Genomic DNA, 25,649 nt, shown 5'->3' with positions numbered 1-25,649 from the left:
AGTTCCTTCCAAAACAGAATCTCAGTAGGATCCTTTATATCTCCTTCCCTCCTTCCTTTCTCCCTGCCTCTCTCGACCCCCCTCTCCTCCCCTCTCTCTTCCTTCCTCCCTCCTCCCTCATACTAAACCTGGGCTTGCACTCCAGCTTAGACTATTCCTGGAATTTTCTATTCAAGGCTTGTGCCACAGCTCCACAGCTTTTTGTTATTTACTTGGCAAGTAGAGCCTCATAGACCTTCCTGCCCAGGCTGGCTTTGAATCCAGATCTTCAGATCTCAACCTCCTAAACTGTGAAGATTCCAGTAGTGAACCACCAGCACCTGGCTACTTTATCTCTCCTTTTGTTATTATTTACAAATGCAAATTTTAATGAATATGTATTTGAACAATAGGTATACTCTGAATCAATTGAGAAAATTCTTAATTCTTTTTTAATTTTCTTTAACCGAGGTAATGTATAGAGAGGTTACATTTATCTCTTCTTAAAAGATAAAGCTTGGTTAGAGGACATACCAGTAATCCCAGCATTCAGGAGGCTGAGGAAGGAGGATGAAGAATTCCAAACCAAACCAGTCTAGGGTATATAGCAACACACACCAAAAAAAAGGAAAAAAAAGAAAGACAGAAAGACAAGAAGGAAGGAAGGAAGGAAGGAAGGAAGGAAGGAAGGAAGGAAGGAAGGAAGGAAGGAAGGAAGGAAGGAAGGAAGGAAGGACTTGCAGCATGACAAGCAAGACCTTCTTACAATTACAAGTCCATAGGCACCCTATGGAATGTGTGTGTATGTACACACACACACACACACACACACACACACACACACACACACACACACACACAGTTTTCAGTATTTTTCTATTTTGCCAACTCCATTCTTCCCAGCTATGGGTTATAGCGGTAACCTCACTGTTAGATGTAGATGTGGGCATGTGTATTGCTATGCCCATGATGAACTAAATTCATGCATATTTTAATCTAAATCATTTGCAAGTGGCTGTTTAGAAATTGCCCATGTTGTCCAAAAGAGCTATTTTTTCTTTTTAGTTTCATTTTTTATTGTTCTTATAAAGGTGGTATACAAAGGGGTTAGTTACACTTATATAAATCAGGTAATGACTATGTTTCTTTTTGGATGATGTCACACCTTCCCCCGCTCTCTTTTCGTTTTTGTAAAGAATTTCCCACCACTTCTAAGACATTCTCCAACTAGCTTAATGATCCTCTCTTACTTTCCTCCTAACTGTGAAGTTCCTCCAAGTTCCCCAAGTTTAATTACCTCAGAACAATCTGGTCATCAACAAGCAACGAAAAGAGGAGGGTATTTATCTCTCCCATAAATCTATTCATCAAGATCCCTCCAACCCCGGAATGTCCAGGGAAAGCTTCAATAATCAGAGGAGGAGAAATGAGCTGCAGAAACTCAAAGAGAACGAAATAGCCAGGGCAGGAGATTAGGAAGCCAGGAGATGAGGGAGCACTGAATTAAACATTCTTAAGCAGACTTACATACATAATGAATTGGTCAATTCTGTCCAATGTTTCTGAAAGAGATTACCATTCCAACAAGCCAAACGGGTGTTCAAGGATGGTAGCTCAGATGGATTCCAGAACAAAATAAGTGTTAATCACTTTATCTCTCCCAGTCTTTTTTTTTCTTTTTGTGAAGAAGAGCAACTTTTCATTTCCATAAAGCCTGGAAATCACTGGCTGGCAGGGGATGGGGGTGTGGGGCCTAGGGCTGGTTAGAGGATGCAGACAATGAAGTCCCTGAAAAGAGGGATTTCCTGACAATAAAACCCTGATCAGAGCCAGAGAGAGGGGACATTGTTGTCTTCAGCACTCCCCCTTCCTCTGGGAATTCCAGGCATAGTAGAGAGAGGAGGGTCAGGATGACAACTGCTTGGGAACTGTCTACCAGATAGGCTGGTCCATTAACTTCTTGGGAAACACTGAACCACCATAACACATGTTCTTGGAATCTGCTCTTTGAAATGCCAAACTGCAGGTTTGCTGAAGGCCCATTGCTCAAAAAAAAAAAAATTATGTATAATCAGCTTATGAAATCTGTAAGAAAGAACCTTAAATGTCAGTGTAAAATCTTGCAATTGGTTATGTATTGAAATTCCCCTGCATGCCAGGCAGGACACAGGAGAAAAGAAAGTAGATATGGTCACTGGTCCTTTGAGCTCATGTTTGAAAGAAGCCAAAGCGAAGTTTCAACATACTGTCAGTAACTTACAAATAAAAGATAAAAGGTTTTGTACATTTCAGTACACCCCAAACTAAACGCATACCTCTCTGTGAATATTTGCAGAATGCATGAGTGAATGAATGTATGAATCAATCAGTCAATTAATCAATCAAAAACTTCTGACCTGTGGGGGGGGGGCATTGCTGGGGGAAGAAGGGAGAGTTCATGTGACTCTAGACAAAGACAAAAAAAAAATCACGTGTAAACTCTTCAAACTAAGGAAATCATCAACTTGAGTGTACCCACTGTGTTAGACAAAATGAGACAAGAAATCAAAATTACAGGACATCTAGAACCTAGCTATTATTCTAACACAATCATTACACAGAACCCATCATTAGCAGTGCTTTAGCCATACATCCTAAATAGCTTTGTGACTTAGTTCAAGCACTCAAAGACAGAGATGGGCCTTAATTGAGCCTACTCAGTCAATCGACAGTTATTTCCTCTAGTGAACACACTTTCTCTCCTTGTGAAGTAGCAAATGACATAACTTTGAAAAACCAAAAGATATGCTTTTTAATAGAAAAATTTTTAAACAGGAGGACGAAAAAGACATTAAGTAGGTATTAGACACGAGTAGATTCTTTTATCTGGTTCAAGAACCTTTTTTATCAGACAACCACGTATTCTTCAGAATGAGCACTGGCCTTCTTAGCTATTCTGAGGAACACACAGAAATGGAGCTTCCTTTTACCTCTTTAGGCCCTAGAGAAATAACTGCCCTATATTTAGATAAATGTCCTTTGCAACAAAGGAATAAGTCATCCCAGATAGCACTTTCCAAATGACAAAATCTGAAAGTTTTTCAAAATATCTCTCTTGCTCAGCACTTCTCAACCAGGGGACATTTAGCAATGTCTGGAAACATTTATGGTTGTCTGAATGGTAGGCTTCAAACTGGCATCTAGTAGGGAGAGACCAGGGCTGTAAACACCCTGCAATGCACAGGACAATTTTCTATGAGAAAGTATTATGGGATCCAAAATATCAATAGTGGCAAGGTTGAAAAATCTTGCTGAAGTTAGGTGGAGATCACATGGGTTCATCTCTAGGCATTCTCGCAGTAGTTCTGGTATAGCACTGAGCTATTTCGAGACAAGATGGTCCTCCAGTGACCTGAATTCAGCAGTTTATCCATACGTTGAAAGACTGACCTGAGCTTAAGATGATAATATCTTAGAATAATAACAGTAACAGCTAATATCAATCAAGTGCTTAGTGTATGGAGGGTCAAAGTCACTGCTTACTAACTCACGTTGTAAATACTATCATTACTCTCAGAAGTAGCTCACTCCTTATGCACAATAATTCCAGGAAGCAGATATTTAGAAATCTTCTTTGGTTTTTTACACTGTGTGCGCGTGTTTATGTGTGTGTGTGTGTGTGTGTGTGTGTGTGTGTGTGTGTGTGTGTGTGTCACCCCCACTCTCAGTCTTTCACTCAAGATGGGCACTCTACCACTTGAATCATACTTCCAGTTCTGGAGAAGATGTTTCTACAGCTCTCTAGGAAACAAGAACTATGGGACAAAGCTTGATCTGCTCTGCTTTCTATGCTGCTCCAGCATCACAGCACAAATCTCTGTCTTAAAAATGACGGTGTTGGGCCGAGAGTATAGCCTAGTGGCAGAGTGCTTTTCTAGCAGGCACAAAGCCCTAGGTTCAATTCCTTGGTACCACATACACAGAAAAAGGTGGAAGTGGTACTGTGGCTCAAGGGTAGAGTACCAGCCTTGAAAAGGTTCAAGGACAGTGCCCAGGCCTTGAGTTTAAGCCCCAAGGACTGGCAAAAAAAGGAAGGAAGAAAGCGAGGGAGGGAGGGAGAGAAAAGGAAAGAAAAAAAAGAAATGATAGTGTTGACAGGCTCAGGAATGTGCTGAAGGTCACTGACCACAGAGTGAGGAAGTGGTGGCGCCCGCTTCCAGTGTGGAGGAACTGCCTTGCTCCTGGGTCTGCCTCCCTCCCTGTTTCCCTGCCAAGTGCTCCATATTGGGAATCACTGAAACCTATCAGACCATTCAGGTCTAACCTTAGATAAGCAAAACCAACAACAACCTCAAGAGGAAGGAGTCAGGCTGCTTTCCAAAGTTACTGAAGTCAAGTTTTCCAGTGTTCAGAAAACTGATTAAACAAAACAGCAACCTCAAGACAATAGTAAAGTACATTTGCAGTGTGAGTCACTTGGAAGCAATCGGAGAGGGTGGTTTGGCTATACACGAGGTTAACTGTTTCTCTCCATTTGAGTAAGAATCATGTGGCACCAGGTACCAGGCACTAGACAGGTATATAAAGGGCAAGAAGGCAGGCCTTTCTCAAAGGACCAATGCCCTGAGTGAGTTAAAAACTCTTTCTGGCTTCAAGACAGCCAATTCCTGGATCATGAGATGCCTGCAGAGATTGGTTAACATCTAACAATAATAGACTGCCACTGCCAATACATGTTCAGATAGATGCTGATTATATTACAAGGTCTATTTTCAGGAATTAATATTTTCTGACAAGGGCGTTCAAGCATTAGAGTCTCTGTCTGGGGCAAGACTCTGGTGGCTTACACTGATAATCCTAGATACTCAGGAGGCTGAGATGTGAGGATCAAAGTTGGAAGCCAGCCGGTGAAAGCCTATTAGACTCTTATTTTTCAATTCACCAGCCAAAAACAAATAAAACAAAACAAAAAAACAGATCTGAAGATCATGGTTCAAAACCAGCTGGGGCAGCAAGGTCCATTAGACTTTTATCACCAATCAACCACCAATAAAAGTAGAAGGAGAGTTGTGACCCAGTGGTACAGCATTGCCCTTGAGAAAAAAACAATTCAGGGACATCACCCAATCTCTGAATAGGGGAAGAAAGGAAGGAAGAAAAGAAGGAAGAGAGAGAGAAAGAGAGAGAGAGAGAGAGAGAGAGAGAGAGAGAGAGAGAGAGAGAGAGAGAGAAAGAGAGGAGTGGAGCTGTGGCTCAAGTGGTAGAACACTAACATTAAGCACAAAAAAAAAGCTAGGGGCCTGATTTCAAATCTTAGTACTGGCAACAAGGTAAAATAAAAACATAAAAAGAAGATTCAATTTTCCTATTTTGGTCATGTCAATATATTGTATAATTCCGGGGAATTTTTTTTAATTCTAGCAAGTGCTACCAACTGAGAACTGCCCCGATCTTATACAAAAGGCCAAAAGACCAAAGCACAAGAGTTTACTTTTTAGTTTTACAATATTGACATAGTAGACTTCTGTTTTTTATTACAGAAATTTCTCTTTTAGAAAGATAGGAGTATCCTTAACATAATATAAATATATCTATTGCACTCCTAGCAGTTTTAAGTATTTATTCTTAACCTGCTTTTTTCTTCCCTATAAAAGAATCAGGGTCAGCCAGGGGCTGGAGGCTCACACTGTAATCCTAACTACTCAAACTGAGATATGAAGATCACAGTTCAAAGCCAGCCTGGGCAAGAAAGTCCATGAAATGCTCATCTCCAATAAACTACTCAGAAAAAGACAGAAATGGGGCTGTGGTTCAAGTAGTAGTATGCTAGCCTTGAGCACAAGACATTCAGGGACAGTGCCCAAGGACTTAGTTCAAGACTAAGGCAAGCACTCTACCACTAGGCCAAACTCCCAGCCCCAAACCTAGATTTAACTGGGGGATATTTTCTTCATTGTTATGCATTATATGCCTTCAATGTTGAATGTCTTTTTTTGGTGCTGGTATCGTAAGTTGAACTCAAGGTCTTGAGCTCTCACCTAGCTCTTTTGCCCAAGGTGGTGCTCTGCCACATAAGCCACATCTCTACTGCTAGTTCTAGGCAGGTTGATTGAAGATGAGAGTGCCAAAGACTTTTCTTCCACCAGGTAGCTTTGAACTCTGATCCTCAGATCTCAACCTCCTGAGGAGTTAGCTTTACAGACTTGAGCACCAGTATCTGGTATTCAAATTGTCTTAGGAATTTTATTCATATTGCATTGGTCATATTCCCTCCAGACACACAAACGTTCTTTGCTTAACTTAATCTCATTTCAACAAATTCTCAATCCCACCATCTATTCTAAAAATTCTGCACAAACTAGATGCTACTGCTCTATTTAATACATGGCTGTTTCCACGTATTTGGTTGCTAGCACATGGTGGCCTTGAAATGGTGGAATCTTTTGGAGTTAGAGTAGAGTAGAAGGAAACGAAGGCCCCGAGGCTGCTCTTGGTGGGCATATGAATCCTTGTGCTCACATAAGGTCATATAGGATGAGACAAAGTGAAATGAATTCTAGGATACGGAAACAACAGGTTTATCTTTGTGATTGTTGTTCTTAATGTACTATGATACTTCTTTTCTTCTTTTCCCCCTTACGGTTAATCTTATGTTGTTAATGTATCTGACTTTGTTAGCTGGTATATTGTATATATGCTTATTTGTTTATTTGAAATGGGGAGGGGGGAAAGCAAGATGATTGGGAGGTGGGGGAGGGAAATGGGGACAAAAACATGAGAAGGGGTATTAATGTGTGAGAAATAATCCACCCACTACCTAATGAATGTAACTGTAACCCCTCTATACATTATCCAGACAATAAAAAATTTTGAAAAAAATGTAAATGCAAAAAAAACTTCAGGATCTGTTTTTAGAAGTATATTTGATTTATAAAAGAGAAGTGATTCTTTAGAGAATCAAGACAAAGATAAGTAAATTTTTTAAAAAATCTTGACAACCTCACATAGCAATGCAGTATCTCTGCACTCTTGGACAGCTACAAAATGAGTTTTGTGTTTAACTCCGACTCCTTGGCAGCCAATGCAAAAGAAGAAATGAAATTGACAAGATTAATAATACCCAGAAGATAAAACTAAGTGGATCTTTTTCAGATCTTCCTGTTCAAGTCTTCTTAAGAGGATTCTCTAGAAAATCATCATAAAAAGGGGCACAGTACTTTGAGATGCAGTGGGCTACATTCTCAACAGAACAAAGAAGGCTGTTCACAAACTTATTACCCTAGATTCCTCTCAATGCAAAAGCAGCCTCAATCAGTGTGCAATTCAGAACCAGAAAGAGTTCCAATGAAGGCTAGTGTGGGGTAGGGTCAGCCACAAAACACTGTGAACATCTAGTTCTCTCAGTACAGCAGAAGCTGCTCATTAAATCAGGTTATCTGGATAAATGGATTCAGTGCAACTACTTCAGACCATGTCTTTAAGCTTTTTCTGCTCGACTGATGCTATGGCACTTGAGTTAATGCTCTCACAGCCAGGAGTGGCTCTGAACCACAACGCTCAGATCCCAGCCACCTGAGCAACTAGGAGTACAGATGTCAGCATCCCCAACACTCAGAAACATATTTTTGGTCAGTTGTGGGGCTTGAACTCTGGGTCTAGGTATTGTCCCTGAGCTCTTCAGCTCAAGGCTATGGCCCTACCCCTTGAGCCACAGCCTCACTTTCCATTTCTAGTGATTAATTGGAGGTGAGTCTCATGTTCTTTAGTGCCCAGGCTGGCTTTGAACCTCAGTCCTCAGATCTCAGCCTCCTTAGTAGCTAGGATTATAGGCGTGAGCCACCCTCACCCAGCTCAAGCATATTATTTTTTAACAATAGCATTATTTTAATGTGAGCAGGGCATCACTAACTTCAAGGTCATAATTCTGACAACAGACAAAAATTATGTCAACAATTAGATATGATAAAACGCATCAGTAGAAAACAGAAACTAGCCAGGTGTGGTGACTCACGCCTGTAATCCTAGCTACTCAGGAGGCTGAGATCTGAGGATCAAGATTCAAAGCCAGCCAGGGACAAAAGGACCTGAGACTCTTATCTCCAATTAATCTCTAGAAAAAGGGATGTGGGGCTTGCCTCAAGGGTAGGGCAGTAGCCTTAAAGAGCTCAGGGACAGAGCCCACGCAGAGTTCAAGCCCCATGACCCACAAAAAGAAGAAAGAAAAAAATAAAACAGAAACTCCCAGAAAGCTGAATTCTAATGATAGGCTAAATTAACAATAGAGTTTTAGTCAGTGATCAGGATTAAGCAATGGGGTGCTAATTGTCATCCAAGGTACTGCTTATGGTTGAATTGGCCCCCTTAATATATGTATACATATATATACACACACACACATTCCCTTGTAGGAATGTTCTAGATCCCTCTCATCTACTACACTCTTTCTGTCTTCTTTCTTTGCTAATGCAAGTAGATCCCTTTAATTTAACTTGGTTTCTGCCTCAAACTTCCACAAGATCCATCTCCTAATAAAAGTACACACTTTAGAAATAAAGAGAAAGGGAACTGCTAGCACTTCCCATCTTGGTCCTGCTTGACATTTCACCATTTTCAAACTATCTCAACTATGAACAGAGGCTCAGACAATAAAAGTTGTATTATTATAACTATAGTAATTTCTAGTGATCAATGATGGAAAGGAGCCACAAAAGGGGAACAACTTAACACACCCTTCTGACTCACTTGGCAACTAGAAACCCATTAAGCCAAAGGACTGGGAAAGATAGTTGAAAAATTATTAATGCAGAAGAAAAGTTATGTATTATGAACAACTGAGATTGGAGGCAGGAGGAAAACAGATATCTCAAAATAAGTTTCAAAAAACAATGTGTCTAAGCAAAGTACAAAAATATAAAGGCAAGTAACTACCACATACCAGTGACTTATGCCTGTAATCCTACCTACTTGGGGGGCTGAGAACAGGACAATCATTATTAAGGCTACCCAGGAGAGAAAAGTCCACAAGAGCCCTTCTCAACCCATAGCTGGGCATACTGGCATATACAAGGTAAGGAGGAAGTTGAAACTGAAAGGATCACCATTCCAGGCCAAACTAGTGAAGGGCTGATGAGACTCCCGTATGAACTAAGGATAGCTGGATACAGTAGCTCATGTCTGTCATCTCAGCTTAAAATTGGCAGATCCCAGTCCAGGTACCTGAATAGGAAGTAGCTTCTTATCTCAAAAATAACCAATAAACTGGCACTGCTGGCTCTCTTGTAATCCTGTAATTCTGGTTTGTAATCCTGGATACTCAGGAGGCTGAGATCTGAGAATCAAGGTTCAAAGCTAGTCTGGTCAGGAAAGTCCACGAGACTTGTATCTCTGACCAACTGGCAAAAAGTAAAAGTGTGACTCAAGTGCCAGCCTTGAGTAAAAAAATAAGGGAGAATACGATACCCTGAGTTCAAACCAAACCAACATAGGGCTGGAGGCATGACTCAGCAGTAGAACATTTATATAGCAATCACAAGGGCCTGAGCTTGAGCTTAAATGCCAGAAACACACACACACCAGGCAATCCTAGTTTATGATACCCACAACACAACACTGAAAGGGCCATCAACCACACTGCTGGCTACAACGCTAATATTTAGGAAAACTCAGCAGCTAGCTGACTTCTAAAAAATTTAATTTTGACGTAATATGAAGGGTCATCAATGTCAAGTCAAAGCCTTGGCAAATGTTGGCTAGAGTTCCTGGTAGCTATCACTCACTAGATAGCCAGAAGTCACATATAAACTTTTTAAGAAAATAAGTAGTTACACATTTATTGTATTTTTTTTCCAATTTCAATTCATTGCAAGCTATGTAGGGTGGCCATACAAAAAAAGAATGTCAATTACAGTGAAACAATGTGAAAGAATCTTAATCCTCATGATGGGTAGTTATAGCAAAATTGAAGGTTGTAGATGGGAGAAAGCATTGCTGTAAACAAAGTCAGACAACTGGCAGTGGTTTTTTTTTTGGAAGGAAAATGATAGCTTAGATTACCTTGTGAGGTCAAACCAAAAGTGAAGCACAGACTGAACTGGAGGTGAGAAAAATCTAGAGTACAGTGAGGCAGACCATAACCAAGATGTAGCAGAAGTGCCAAAAGACAAAGGAAAAAGAAAACTTTAAAAGGAAAAGGGAAGACACGAAGACCGACAGCTCTGACAAAGTGCAGAGGCCAATTCACCCAAATTAATGTTGAGCTTCTGCATCCGAAAGTCAGGTAGCACTCAGAGAATTAGGAAGAATTTGAGGAAGACTTTCAGGGAGACCTAGTTTAACAGATGGCTTGTGTTGGATTTGAACTGATGGCTCAGAATGAAATGCTGATAACCTGTGGAGAATTAGCACATGGGGACTAAAAATGTCGATCAAGCAGGAAATGGAGACCTGAGAGACCTTGGTGCAGACTATAGAAAAGGCCCCAAGGCTTACCCCTCCTTACAGCATGCCATTTGTAGGGTAATTTTGCTTCTCCCATGAAACACAGTCTAGTTCATCTCCCCTCTAGACTCTGGTTTGGCCCGTGACTGTGGACAATAGTAGGAGGAGGAGAAGCAGTGTAACACCTCTGGGTTGTGACTTCAGATGCCTTGCAAAAGGGCAAAGGAAAGAAAGCATCCAGATATACATGGTATCCAGGAACCAGAATATGGAGACAGGAGACACAGAGGGATGGAATAAACAGATTCCAAGAAGTCTTCAGAAAAGTAGAAGCCTAGAACTCAGGCCAGCTTTAGGTCTGGTCTTGTCTAAAAGAGACATTCCATATTGTTGTCTGAACCAGGGAGAGCCCAGAGAAGAAGACACTCTCCAATACATAAAGAGGAATAGAAGTAGGCTACAAGGTGCTGAGGAAGGAACAAGAGAGAAGACAAAGGACCTCAGGCACAGATTATGTATGTATTCAGAAATGTTGAAGAGGCAGGCAGCAAAGTTGAGTATTATGAACCTGTGGGGTTCAGCCTTTCTTTTCCTAGGACTTAAAATAACAGCGAAGTCCAGGAAGCAGCTGCACTGACCTCACATCTGCCTCACCTGGACAGCTGTGGGCAAGCCCCTACTCTCAGGCTCACCTGGCACTTACTAGATGTATGTTACCCAGACCCAGATGACTGGTAAACACATACCAATTTGAGAAGCCCTCTGCAGAAAGCCAACATCATCTGAAATCATTTTAACTAAAATAAAACTGTTCAGTGCAACACCTGTTCAGTCTTCAACACCTTTCTAATACTAGCAACTACCCTCTTTCAGCCAACAGAGAGCAAACATCCTGTATGCCCCTCCTGATTATCTGGAGGTAATAATGGGATTTTTTTCCAATGGTGAGAGTCATCAGTTCATGTGAATTTACTTAAGAGGGAAAAATTAAGAACAAGTAAAACTATGAGGGGCATCATAGTGTGTGGGATGAAGAGATCGCAAAGTCAGGACATGGGAGGTAGCACACAAGGAGATGGGGAACCATGTGGAAGGCAGAAGACATCCCTGCTTTCATGAAAGCAAAAACAAGATAGGAAAAGGGAGATGCCATGCAGAACCCAGGACAAGCAGCAATGAGGAAGAGTGACACAACACTCCTGGAAGAAGTTAGCCACACAGTAAAGCTATTCTACCTTAGTGTGGAAGAGAGACTAGACAAATGAGACAACACATGACACGTGCATGATGCATCAAACTCATTGTAAAGTGGAAGATCCTAGTCTCACACAAGAATGAGGATAGTTTGCATGGGACACAAAAGAATGCAGTAAACTTGTCCTTCCATTGGGGAGAACAATCTAGAAAATGAATATGAAGAAAAAGATTATGGAAAGGGCCTGGGGATACTCACACAACCTCAGTTTCTTGTTAGAAAAATGGACCCTGTTTTCAGTGATCCCAAAGTGGAGAAATGAGACTCTTACTACAGAGCAAAAGTCAAGGGGTTGGATGTTAATTGGAGGTCAGGACAACCAATAGCCTTGTAATCACATTTACAAAAAGAATTATGAGTTACCAGGTACTGTAACTACTCAGGATGCTGAAATATGAGGATTGTGGTTCAAAGCCAGGCTGAGCAGGAAAGTCTATAAGGCTCTTAACTCCAATTAATCACCAAAAAAAAAGCCTGAAGTACAGCTTCTAGCTTAAGTGGCAGAGTGCTATCCTTGAGTGAAAAGTCTAAGGAAGTCCTGAGTTCAAACCCCAGCATCTTTCCAAAAAGAAAGAAAGAAAGAAAAAAAGCAAGATCATGAACTCATAGATACATTGAAGTTTTGAAACTCCTTTGTACAACTACTTACAGATAATATTTTTTTTAAATCACAAATTATATAAAAGTGCTGGCAGGTTAAGGGAGGCAAACATGTTTCTAGTTAAGAAAATTATTGATAGAAATATATATGCATATGCAGAGTCAGTAGCAAACTGGGGTTGATCATTTTTTTAAGAAATTTTGCTTTAAAAATGCTAACTGAAAATTGACTTGTACTCATAACTTGACCACCAATATTTGGGACTTAAGAAATATTATTAATAAAAATTCCAGATGTCTCTTGAAAAGCAGGGAAATGTGGGCTTAAAATATAGGTAATCAATTAAAATTAGGACATAATGATTTGTGGCTCCTGCAAAGAAGAACATAAATCAGTGGGTATTTTAAGCTTGCCCAAAATAAAACCCCAAAACCAAGAAAAGGACTAAAAAGTCATCCATCTTAGCACAGTGTATCTCTCTCACCGAAGGAAAGTCAAGAAGCAAATGAAATAATGAACATTGAAGCTTAGAAAAAAAAATTAGTCTGCTATGTGCAGAAGTTAAATTTCTTAGAGCATTGTGGTCACCCTCACCCACATCTGCTAAACAACAGGCTGCCTTTTTCTGACTCCTTACTGCTCCCACCAGAAGACACATGAATGGATGGCCACAGGATATACTGCCTTCCCACAGAATTAGCATCCATATCTGAGGCCACATGACTAGTCTGCCCAATGAGATATAAGTGGAAAGATGGCACCTTCTTGAACCTTCTTTTGCCTTGGACCACTCCTCCCTTTCTGCTGATTGGCTGGAAGCTCAACTTGAACTATGAGGTGAAAGGTCACATGATAGCTAGAGGCAGCTTGACTCTGAGATATCCAGGAAGCCCTTGGGTTTACTTCCTTCTAGATTCAGTTAGGGAAAATGGAAGTGAACATCTACCTCCATTCAGCCATTTCTACTCAAGTTACTGTTTCTCTGTTACACACAAGTTTAACACTGACTAATTACTATAATTTTCCTGTACTGAAGTTACTACCTTTTCCTTATTACTTCTTCAGTGGCTTGAATACTTAGATGAAGACCAGTCACTCCAAAATCCTCTCCAATTGCTTCCCTCCATTGCTGTTCTTCTCTTACTCCTGGCTAGGCAAGACCTGCTCCAGGTATCTTCAAGCCACTTGGCTATTTCTGTCGCCACCATATCAAATATTGATATAGAAAATTAAAAATGAAAGTTAACTTAAAATCTTTGAAAGGAGCTGACATCTATTATCTTATCTCAGGAGGCTGAGATCTGAGAAGAGAAGTTCAAAGCCAGCCCAGGAAGTAAAGTCTGTTAACTAGAAAAAGGCCAAAAGTAGAGGTATGGCTAAAGTAATAGAACACTAGTTATAAGCAAAAAATGCTGAGTGGTGGCACGAGGCCTTATGTTCAAGCCCTAGTACCAGTACCAAAAAAGCAAAAGTGCATTACAGGACTTTTACAATTACAGGCACACTCCTTAAAGACAAGTGACTCCCCACAGTACATTTCTATTGCCTAGCTGTCTCTGGCACAGTCAGTCCAACACATGTTTTTTCAGTTGACTGTGCAACTGAGCTACAACCAGATATTCAGCAAAATATTTTTCACATCTCTTGCACTCTTTATCATATTTTCTCCCATGTGCCAAGCACTGTACAGTGGTCACCAAGGAGACAAAGTCCTTACCCTATGGAATTCACATTTTAGTGAAGTTATAAATAATATATTTTTTAAAAATTCAGGGTTGGGAGCATAGCCCAGTGGTAGAATGCTCAGCTAGCATGCACAAAGTCCTGGGTTCGATTCCTAGGTAGTACAAACTAAGAAGAAGCTGGAAATGGCACTGTTGCTCAAGTGGCAGAGCACTAGCCTTGAGTAAAATGTGTTTAAGGGCAGTGCCTAGGCCCTGAAGTCAAACCCCAGAACTGGAAAAAAAATGGGGCTATGTACTATAAATAAACGCGTGCTCAACATTTTGCTGCAAGAGATTAGCAATTAGGATAAAAATTCAAGATGTATTTTGAAAAGAAAGGGCATTTCAGATACTAAGGTCATGGTGAGATCTGAATGCTGAAAAGAGAAGAGATACAGAAGGAAGGTTCTAGCTGTACAGAATAGCAAGCCCAAAATGATGGAATGAAAGTTGGTGTGATTAGGACATATAATACAGCAGTGGAGGTGAATAAGGTTAAGAAATAAAACAGAGCCAGGTGCTGGTGGCTCAGACCTCTAATTCTTGCGGAGGAAGACTGAGATCCTGGCCTAGGCCACGAAGTCTGTAAGATTCTTATCTACAATTAATGAGCAAACTGTCAGAAGTAGAGCTGGGTCTCAAAGTAGTAGAATGCTGTCCTTGAACAAAAACAGCTCAGGCCCCGAGTTTGAGCCCCATAACTGACCCCTCTCCCACCCCTGCAAAGAGAGAGAGAGAGAGAGAGAGAGAGAGAGAGAGAGAGAGAGAGAGAGAGAGAGAGAGAGAGAGAGAGAGAGAGAGAGAAAGAAAAGGAAGCAAGAAATAAGACAGGAAGGGCTGGAAGCATAGCGTAGTGGTAGAGTGCTCGCTTAGCATGCATGAAGCCCTCAGTTCGATTCCTCGGTACCACATACTTAGAAACAGCCAGAGATGCTGTGGCTCAAGGGACAAAGGGCTAGCCTTGAGCAAAAAGTGTCTAAGGACAGTGCCCAGGTCTTGAGTTGAAACCCTAGGACTGGCAAAAAAGAAAAGAAAAGAAATATAAGACAGGGATGCTGAGCTTGTTACATCTCCATCCATATTTTCACAACCTACTATATATAGGCAACCCCCCCCCACTTACTCTACTGTCATTTCTATTTAAATAGACAGATGTGTTACATGTACATAATACAAAGTTTTAGCTATATTCTCTATTTTCCCTATTAGCTCAAAGAAATGGTTATCCAAGCCTTCATTCAAGGGCTCACTTTATCTACAACTTCATTCTAACACCAACTTTACATCCTATCTATCCTTAAGTAGCACTCTTGCTCCTTCATCCATCTCTCCCTCAAACATGCTTAGATACATTCTTCAATCTTTCATTAGCTCCCCCTTCAAAAAAAACCATCTTCTATAACACATGTGCACACATGTATAAACGTATATGCACACACATATAACATGTACATACACACAGTATATCTACTAAATATATCTACTGAATTTTGAGTACTCATCAATTATCAGTCAATAGTTTAGTGGATCTTTCACCAAATACTCCAGTGTCCCCAGAGTTTGGTTTCAGCCAAACACATCTTCCACCCCAGCGAGACAAAAGCTCCTCCATGGATTACTCCATGTAATTATGTAGGGTTCTAATGGGATTTTTGCTAGAGTGTTGTATTCCATTCTTCTTGTCCATTCCATGCCCTCCCTCCATGGCCTTCTTCATCCAATCTGCTCATGGAGCAAGTTCACCAAAACAATCATTAACTCTAATCTAGAATCTCTCTCTTAGATCAAGTCTCTCTCACTCAGTATCTTTCTCAATATCTCTCTCTCCCCATGAACACACACACACACACACACACACACACACACACACACACACATCTCAACCAAACTTGAAAAACAGACCACATCTAATCTCAGCCCTTAATGAAAATTTCATTAGTAATGTAAAGAATAATTATAATATCTGTATTAATAAGCATGAGCTAATTCTGTTTCCAGAAAAGATAATATCAAGAAGGGCTACATAATCCTCAGAAATCTCCAAACTCACAAAGTGTCATTTGAGTTACCAGATTGCAAAGACTGTTTCTCCTCCCCTATAACACCTTTCATTATTTATGACATCAACACTTTGCTTTTCCTCTGAGAAACTAAGGGACCACCCTACACTCTGCCTGGGTGGTTTCTAGGGAATTGCAGTCTCCAATTCCCCCTTGAGACAGCCACTAAATTGTGGACTTGAGCATGGGACCCCAGTCTATGTACTCAGTGGATGCAATGACTTGACCCAGAGAAGCTGCTGACCACCCAAGAATTTCCCCCTTTCAGGAGAAATGTGAAAACGTGACTTGGAGCTGTTGCTAGACACCCCTCACCACTCAGCAGGCTGAGATTAGAGGATCATGGTTCCAAGCCAGTCTAGGCAGAAAAGCCTGTGAGACTTCATTTCCAATTAACTGGCAAATTGTTAGCATAGAGACAGCTCAGGTCATGAAGTACCAGCCATAAGCAAGGAAGAGCATAAGACCCCGACCAGTACAAAGAAAAAGGAGGAGAAGGAGGAGGAGGAGGAGAAGGAGGAGGAGGAGGAGGAGGAGGAGGAAGAAGCAGCAGCCACTGCCTCTGCCACCACCAAGAATATTTAAAGTCCTGTAGCAGTCATTACGATATTAAGATTCTAAATCCAGTTATTCCTGAAACCGAACTTAAAACCCTGCTGTACTTAATGCAACTGGATGAGTTTTTCTCCGTTGCCAGCCCTAAGCATTTTTAACTAATACAATTGCTTTGACCACTTCTCTATTAAACTGAGTTTTTTTAAAACTAGGTTGTAAAACCAAATGATAACTGTCTAGTTTCTCATAAAATAAGTAGACATCAAAGAAATACACTGTGCTGGTTATTTAACTGTTCAGTATTTCCAAATTTAACTCATCCTTTCTGCAAGAAAACCAACTTCCAACTAAGCATACTTGTTTCATAAAAGTCAGATTAGAATTTTGGACTTTTACTTCCTACCTAAGAGATTTCTTAAAGAAACTGCAGAAGTTTTATTATTCTGCAATAAATCCCTTGTCCATTAGCTGTAGAACTGTCCAGAAAATCCCATAGTATGGTATATAGTTACTTTTACTACATCACTTTGAAGTGATTCCTTAAATTCACTCTCAACATTACTTTTAATATAATTCTTCTACATAAACCAATTTTATCAAATGTAGATAAGAACACATAAACGTGCCACTGTTGGGACAGAAAACCACAGTTTAAAATCTAGTACCTCCAAAAGAAGCGAGCTTATATTATTCAAATATGCATTCACAGTTGAAAACCATGCGTCTTGATATTAGCCAATTTGTTTTACGGATTATCCAGACATTCAAATTAATCTTTTTGAAAAAACAAAGCAAGATTAAATTACGATTAAAGTTAAAATGTTAGTCATACAAGGAGCAATTCTTTCAATAGCTGAGAGGTTTAACACAAGCAGGGAATATATTTAAAAGAGCAATGGTCTCCCTGAGGAAGAGATTAAGGACACAAACCTAAGAAACACAGAATACAAAATGATCTACAACGGGAAAAGATAAAATCCCATCAGAAGCTCAGGCACACCTTGAGCAAGTTTCTTTCTCTTAAACAGAAATTTTTGTTGCTTTTAACAACAAACCTTACCTTCAAAGCCTACTTGAATTTATAAGCACACTCATCAAAGATCCTAACCCTCCTTATGAACCACCTTTAAAGCTGATTCTCAAAGATACTTAGCTATCATTAACATCTCACAAGATCCAATTTACAATGATTACCTCTTACCTTAGGAGATGAAATGTTTCCATTCATAAATGGCTGATAGGGTTTTAAGTTGTGTTGTTGCGAATTTTGCATCATTTCCATTTAATAATAACTACTGAGGAATGTTTCAAAAATAACTGTTGAGAGGGCCAGGACACACAGGCACACCCTTCTCTTTTACACCATTGGTTTTGTTTTGTGTCAGTACTGAAACTTGAACTCAGGATCTTGAGCTCTTGATTTTTTTTTTCTCTTGTCTCACACTTTACCATCTGAATCCACCTCCATTTCTGGCTTTTTGGGGATTAACTGGAGATGAAAATCTCAGACTTTTTTTGCCCAAGTGGGCTTCAAGCCTCTATTTTCAGATCTAGAGTTCCTGAGTTGCCAGGATTACAAGAGTGAGCCACGTGGATTTACCATTTTTTAACATTGTAATATAATTTCCAAATAATCTGAGTCCCATGTGTTACTTCCTAAATGATTGCCTCCCTAATAACTAAGGAGCTGAGTTAGCAATTCTTACCAAACTTGAAGATACACCCTTGTATCTTCTATCCTGGTGTCTCTTACTCTGGAACTACACACATCTACTTCCAGCACTTAACTCCTACTGGAAGACTCTAACATAAGTTCCTTGGACTTGATCTCTCTAGGTTTTGATCTCTCTCCTCCCCCTCCATCATCCTAATGCATGCCTCTGTGGGAATTCCCTACCCAAATATATCAAAATCAACTTTGTCTTTTCTTTAAAAACAAACCTTTCCCTTGACCCCATTGCTTTTGCTCAGCCTTCCCACTGGTCCAAGCACCAAGTTCAAATATCCTAGGTCATCTCTGCTTCTTCCTTCTCTCTTCGTAAGTGACAGAGGAATTTTTTTGTGTGTCCGCTTCCTCTTTCACACCTCCCTGGCTGAAACCCTTCCCACAGCTTTATCTCAACTGGCATCCCACATAGCCTTCTTCTCACTGGCTTTCAGCCTCCCAATCCAGCCAGAGGTCAAACCCATCTTGACAAAGTATAAGTCCACCCAAACCTCTAGTCCACTCAAAATTCTTCCCAATACACTCAGTAGCCGTCACTGTTGTGGTCTTCCCCCTTGCTGACAAAGCAGCAAAAAACTATGCTCCCTTGGTGATAGTTAACCCCAGGAGATGACAAAAGAGCCATCCAAACCCATCACAGCAGTCTCTTTCCTCTTTACCAATGAGTGTCCTACAGGGGGCATGTGAACCCCTTCTAATCAGTAAGATAAAATAGACAGCCTAGATGAAAAGTTTTACCTTCTAAGGAGAGATGTGCAGGAAGGGGAAGTACTCTTGGCTACCAGCCCCACACCACTGCTCCCTGGCTACCTGTTCTATGTATTACCAGGTGATATCATCTTTGGATATAGTAGCCAACTTGTGACCAACAAGGAAACTTCTAGACTCCAAGCCTGGTAGAATAGAAAGAAAATCAAAGAGAGACAAAACTGAACACATAATTGAACCACCCAAAAAGCCTGTGACTAAAGACATCTTTATAGACAACTAACTTATGGTTTATACCACCAGGTGTTAGGCTCTGTTATCTGCAGTCCAAGCCATTCCAGCTGATAAATCTACAAAAACCAAGTTACTTTTCCTTGCATGGCTCTCCACACCATGTTACTAAAAACAGTCTGAAGTCCTTAACATCTTCAACATCCACTGGTAATCTCAACTCAAATCCATGATTCAGACAGAGTAAGTGCAAAAGCCCACATTCATAACAAGCTAATGGTCACACATAATTTTTACCACCTCCTCTGCTACCCCAAATACCCCAAAACACAGTTGGGTCTGTGATTTCTCCAGTGATGAGAACCTCATTTCACAAGATTCAGGCATCATTGGATGCCTGTTTCATTTGATGCCTTCTTGATCAAAAGTTTTCTAACTCAAAGTCTCCCAAGACCTGAGAGGCATACAGAGGGCCAAGTAGAACTGGAAGTAAAGACTGGGTGATGCTGCAATGAACCGTGGTACAGGTGCCTCTGGAAGTGCTCCCTATAGATGCCATCATGCTTAAATGCAGGTTTACTGTTGTCAAACATATGACTGCTTCTAAACAAAGATAGGTTATACTCCAGAATAATATGCAAACATTTTTAGATTCCTGATGAACTGAGATGGGTTATATTTTTCTGTTTTTAAATAGTGCAGGTTAAACAAAATTGAATGTTCAAGTGCATTCAGCTTCCAATGCAGTCCAAGGCCTAAAGGAGAGAGTTCCTGACATATCAGCACATATTTCCACTTGCTTCTTTGAAAAAGACTCAGAATAATTTTTTCTTTAGTTAATAATTCACTCATATCAGAAGTATCAGAAGTGGCACAGTGACTCAAGTGGTAAAGTGCTAGCCTTGAGCACAAAGATGTTCAGAAACAGCGCCCAGGCCCCATGACCAATGATGATGATGATAATAATAATAATAATAATCATTATTATGTGACGGTATCTACTGATCACAGGGGTTCAACATTCCATTCTTTGGAATGACCAAATGAGAAGTTTGCAGGCCTCACCTGATGCTTCTACAACAGGACTGTTTTATCTGTTATCCACTATGGACCAGATACCTAGACTAGCAAGCTCTTCAAAAGCCTACAAAAATGTTCAAAATGTATAAGAGAATATAGGTGGATCAACATCCTCCCCACTCAAAAAAATCCTTCCAAATTAAAACTAGTAAGTGTATAACTTTCTACTAAATGTAAACGTAAGGTCAGTCAATCACAATTCAGCTAACGTATATAAAATCATACTTAATGTTGGGATATGGGTTCATCTTAATGTTTGACAGGATGTAGAGGGCAGCCCAAATCATAAGTGCTCAGGACCTGCCAAAGCTTTAGCAAGTCCCAGAATATTAACCTAAACCCAAGCATTCTGCCAGGAGTCTAGTCAACTTCACAAATGTCGTTACCCAAGTTCCTTCTACTCATTCTCCCGAGAGACACAGTTGGGTATGGGAAAAGCATGGCCCATATAACAGAACATGAACTATGCATTGCTTACCACTATTTTTTTTTTGATTCCTCACCTGTTGATGATTTGTCCAAGATAAAAAGTTACAAAACAAGGGCCGGGGAGTTTGGCCTAGTGGTAGACTGCCTGCCTGGTAGGCACAAAGACCCACGTTCAATTCCTCAGTACCACATACATAGAAAAAGATGGAAGTGGTGCTGAGGCTCAAGTGGTAGAGCTCTAGCCTTGAGAAAGTCCAAGGACAGTGCTCAGGCCCTGAGCTCAAGCCCAGGAGTGGCAAAAAAATAAAAATAAGAATGAATAAAAAAGTTACAAAGCAAGTTTGGGGGGTGCCCCACAGACTAATTTTAATTATATAATTTGCTAGCAACATTTGAAACTGTGGGTATTTATCATAAAATTCTATGGCATGGCAATAATCTACTAAGGCTAAACAAGGGTACCCCTTTAAGTAGGCCATACTCTCTTCTTGGCACAAACACTCTCCTCATGTAGGTAAACTGGCTGTTCTTTCAGATAATTTATATATATATATATATATATATATATGGTTTAAGCCCATTAAGAAAACCTTATTTCTTCACAAGATAGCTTCATGATGGTGTAAAATACTAATGTTTCCATCCAACTCTTGCCTCAAATATATTTTCAGTTTGAACCATGATGCAGCCCCTCAAAAGATAAACAAATTAGTCTGGTTTCTTTTATCCTTCAAGCTAGCCAAGATAAAGACCAATAAGGTGGAATCAAGCCACTAACACTACAATATCTTCATTAAGCAGAGAGATCAATAAATGACACGCATGATAATTAGAAAGGAAGGTTTGGGACTAAGGAAGTAAAAATGAAACAACACAGTACTAATTTACATAAGTTTAAGAAATCAATAGCCATATTTTGAGAGGAAAAGAAAACCTTGATGAGATGCAGAAAAAACTGAGGTAGTCCAAGTTCATTATTAACCCACAGTATAATTTAATCTCTTACACACATATTCAATAAAGTATCTTATTTGGGGGAGGTAAACTTCTAACAACTGTATGCTAACTTACACCCAACATATTATTTTCTTACTTGTTAATAACAACAAAAATCCAGGGAAAGAAAAACACCAGACAGGTAATCAATGGGCAACCAATTTATTTGAATAACATAAGGACTTTATTTATTTTAATATATAGATTGTGGTTAGTTTGCCAGCCACATCAGGAAAAAAAAGAAATGCTCTAACTGTGGATTTGAAATTAAAATGGAAATTAGCCCCGAGAAAATAGAGATGCCTGTAAGTTTATACATCAGTGACTGGTTCATGAATTATTAACTGATTTTAATGATCCTGGCTATATTTTATTTGAAGTTATTCTCCTACTTGCAATGACTTTTGAACCCTCAAAACTCTTTCATCCATTCTCCATAGATAGAGTACACTTTCATGAGCGCTGACATTTAAAAAGGACCCACATATTCACAGAATAGAAAAGATAATACACTCACATATAATTTATACAAAAGGCTCTGGTGATTTGTCAAAGAGAGAAATGAATGAAGCCCTATTATTCACGGTTTGTAAATAAACTTAAAGATAAGCGCTAACTTTTCACTTATTTAACCTGGAGTAGAGAGTTTTACTAGTTTCCCAAATGGTGGTTAAACAAGAGAGGGCAAAGACATACTTTTCTTTTTGTAATCCTTCATTTCCCCATTCAAAAAAAAAAAGACAGTTAATACGTCTTCAAAAGTGAAGTCTTAAGAGATTAATAATTACAGGTACTTTCAACATATGAAATACATGCCTGCCTCCAGATGCTAGATTTCATGTCTTCAATACAAACCTACACTGAACAGCAAAGCTCTTCAAACACCCAAGTTAGCTGCGAAGCAAAATGCTATAAACCTTTAATTACTACTTGCTGGTTTATACTCATGAAGTTAATACTTCCTCTTCTACCTCAATCTTGCTACAAAGATAATTGTAGTGAATAAAGTTGGGCTTCTCACTCCTGAGCTTAGAAAAAATTGTGGCTCAGTTTAAAGGGTTTTTTACTTTTGGTTTTTTTGTTTTTTTTTTTTTTCACCTATAAGCAAGTAAATGCAAACAGCCCTTATGAATAAGGACAAATGATTCTATTCAATGGTAAGTGCTGTATCCAACTTTCCTAAGTTAGGTACCCACAACACTTATGATGACCAGATTGCTGAATTGCTGAGGAAACATGTTATTTCAGATACAGCCCTGGATTCAGAAAATGACACTAACCCAGCTTGCATCCACACTCCTGAAGTTGAACAGGCATTCAATGAATAAGGTATGTTTTCACGCTTTACATATCCTCTGAAGTAAGTGCTTGGAGTTTAAATGGACTCGAAACAGCCTTTCTCAGAAAAGAAAAAGAGACACACACAAAACACCCACAATTTCCTGCGGACCCTTGAAGTACTCTTGGGACCCTACTGAACAGAGATTTGCCACGCATTGCAGCGACTGCATTACTACAATAGATTTCTATTTTGGAGTCTTTCGAGGGTTGCTGGTTTCAAATCGGGGAAAGAAGTAGTCACATTAGACAAGGTAATGGCTTCCAAAAATAAGAGCACGCCTACTTTATACAAGGCTTGCACACACAGGCTGAGTTGTAAGGAGATAAATAAGACCCCACTGGAACCATTAGTTGGGTTCTAGTTACTTAAGGCCGCCTAAGTCCCTGACTGAGCGAGCACACGTGGGGGACTTTTTAAAAGCATTTAATAACCCGAGTAAATCCAAAAATCAGAAACGAGTCAGTCCTTAACTCAAGGCTACAGCCCTGGGCCTTTCCTTGCTTTGCTTTCAAGGCTTTATTTACTCTGGAATTGGGACAGCACCTCTCTCTCTCTCTCTCTCTCTCTCTCTCTCTCTCTCTCTCTCTCTCTCTCTCTCTCTCTCTCTCTCTCTCTCTCTCTCTCTCTCTCTCTCTCTGCCACTATCACGACGAAAGGGTTAAAAGGAAATACTGAATGCAAGTCCTTCTGCTTCATACTTGTTGGGAAGGTGCAGGGCTGGCCCAGGACGAGCAAGAGACCCTAAGGGGTCTTTCACAAACTCCAGCACGGGAGTTGAGAGGCGCGCAGACAACAAATAGGATGGAGCTGGAGTCCCCGTCGGCCCCGGGGTGCAGGGGGGGGGTGGAAGGGGGGAACAGGGGGCCGAGGAGGAGGAAGGGCCCTCGGGAAACTGTTCTGACCCCACACCGGATTCCTCCTCTTCCGGCTATTTGCAATCATTCGTTCTGCACCGCACCTTTCTTTCCACAGGCTCCTTATTTCCTCCTCTGTTATCCAAGCAATCCTAAACTAGGATTGGAAAGAAAAGAGGTTTGGGGTGAGGGGGGGGCAGGAAGACCACATTGAAAAGGCACAGGCCCTCCAGACCCGGGCTCTTTCTCTGCACATCGTCCTCAGGATGGGGTGGGCGCCAAAGCCCGGCCCTTGGGATGGAAGGGGCGGGAGGTTGGGGGGGGGGGGTGGATTGCAGCTAGGACCGGGAACCGAGGTGCGCGCCCATGGCACCGGGGCTCGGGCTCCCGCCCCTCGCGGGATCCACCTTCGCCCACCTGGGCCTTCGAAGTTGGTACGGGGAGGGGGGGGCGATGCGAGACGGCCTCGGGGCGTGGTGGGGCGTCCGGAACTCGAGATCCCCCCCCCACTTTCCCCGGGAGGGGGGTGCGGGGGGAACAAAATGAAAGGTGAGAAATCCCTCGCGCTAACCCGGGCGGGAGCGGGCGGGCAACCTTTCCTCCCTTCGTCCCCACAGCCCGAGCGAAACGGCGGCCCCAGCCACCTGCGGGGGCCCCGGCGCCCCGGCACACCCCCGCCCCGCCCCGCCCCGGTGCGGGCACGCTCAGAAAGTTTGTTCCTCGCCTTCCGCGGAGGCCCGGGGACGCTCTCGAATGAGTGGGGACCGGGATGGCGCTCGCAGAAGGGGGGACGACACCATCGGACTACGAGACCGGGGGACCCCGGCCTCGCTCCCCCCCACCCCACCCCTCACACACGCGGGAGGGGGGGCTACGACGTGTTTACTAACAACAACAGCAACAAAGAACCACGCGCGGGTCCCCTCGGCGCTCGGGCTGCGCTCCGAGTCCGGGCGGCGAAGGAGAGTTGGGGGCAGATGGGAGGTGAGGGAGGGCAAAGATGTAAACGGGGGTGAGGGGGGGAGGACGCTGAGGGCGAACACCCGGAGAGTTGGACGGAGCCGAGGGCGCACCGGGAAAAAGGAGTGGATGGGAGCGAAGACGGAAAGAAAGTGCAGGCGGCGGCGGGCTGGGGCGCGGGGCGCGCCCCGGAATGGAGAGGGGCCCCCGGCCCCAGTCCCCCCCCACCCCAGCCCCGGCCCGGCCCGGTCACCTTGCTGTAGCCGTAGTACCCCAGGCACTGCGCGAAGTCCAGGCCGGCGGGGTCTCCGGCCGCCGCTGGGTAGAACCTCACATCCATGCCGGAGCCGGGCCCGGGGCCGGGGCTGGGGGTCTCCGGGGCCGGTGCTCGCAGCCGCTAGATCCACCGTCGGGGGCGCCTGGCCGTGGGCGCCCGGGGACTGCGCGCGGGACGCGGGACTGGAAGGGCGTCGCGCCCGGCGCTCAACGAGGAGCCCGCGAGCCGCTGCCGCCGCACACAAAGGCGCGGCCACGCGAGCCGCGGGAGGGCCGGAGGCAGCCCGGGGGACGCGCGCCCCGCCGGGGCACCGAGGCTGCCTGCGCACGGGCCGGGCGCCCGGAGCGCGGGGCGCAACGCGGGGACCCCGGGGGCGGCGCGACCCAGCTCAGGTGCGCCGGGGCGAGGCTGGGACGGCGGTGGCGGCTGGCCCCGCTCCTCCTCCTCCTCCCCGGG

At 42.2% G+C, this 25,649-nt stretch overlaps 1 protein-coding gene across 2 annotated transcripts in view; it reads right to left on the bottom strand.

The window, feature by feature from the left end:
• Window positions 1-25,382, bottom strand: part of Tox3 (TOX high mobility group box family member 3) — a 111,092-nt gene extending 85,710 nt beyond the window's left edge. For both annotated transcript variants that reach the window (XM_090357045.1, XM_090357046.1), the window contains exon 1: window positions 25,170-25,382. In XM_090357045.1, the coding sequence (XP_090213171.1) occupies window positions 25,170-25,256 (87 nt within the window). In that variant the 5' untranslated portion in view covers window positions 25,257-25,382. The remainder of the gene's footprint in view (window positions 1-25,169) is intronic.
• Between the last annotated feature and the right edge of the window lie 267 nt (window positions 25,383-25,649).

Source organism: Megascapheus bottae, chromosome 24, assembly GCF_031878675.1.
Source record: "Megascapheus bottae isolate mThoBot1 chromosome 24, mThoBot2.hap1, whole genome shotgun sequence".
Lineage (NCBI taxonomy): Eukaryota > Metazoa > Chordata > Mammalia > Rodentia > Geomyidae > Megascapheus > Megascapheus bottae.
Note: the sequence above shows the minus strand (reverse complement) of the source record. Positions and strands in the feature narration are given on the sequence as shown.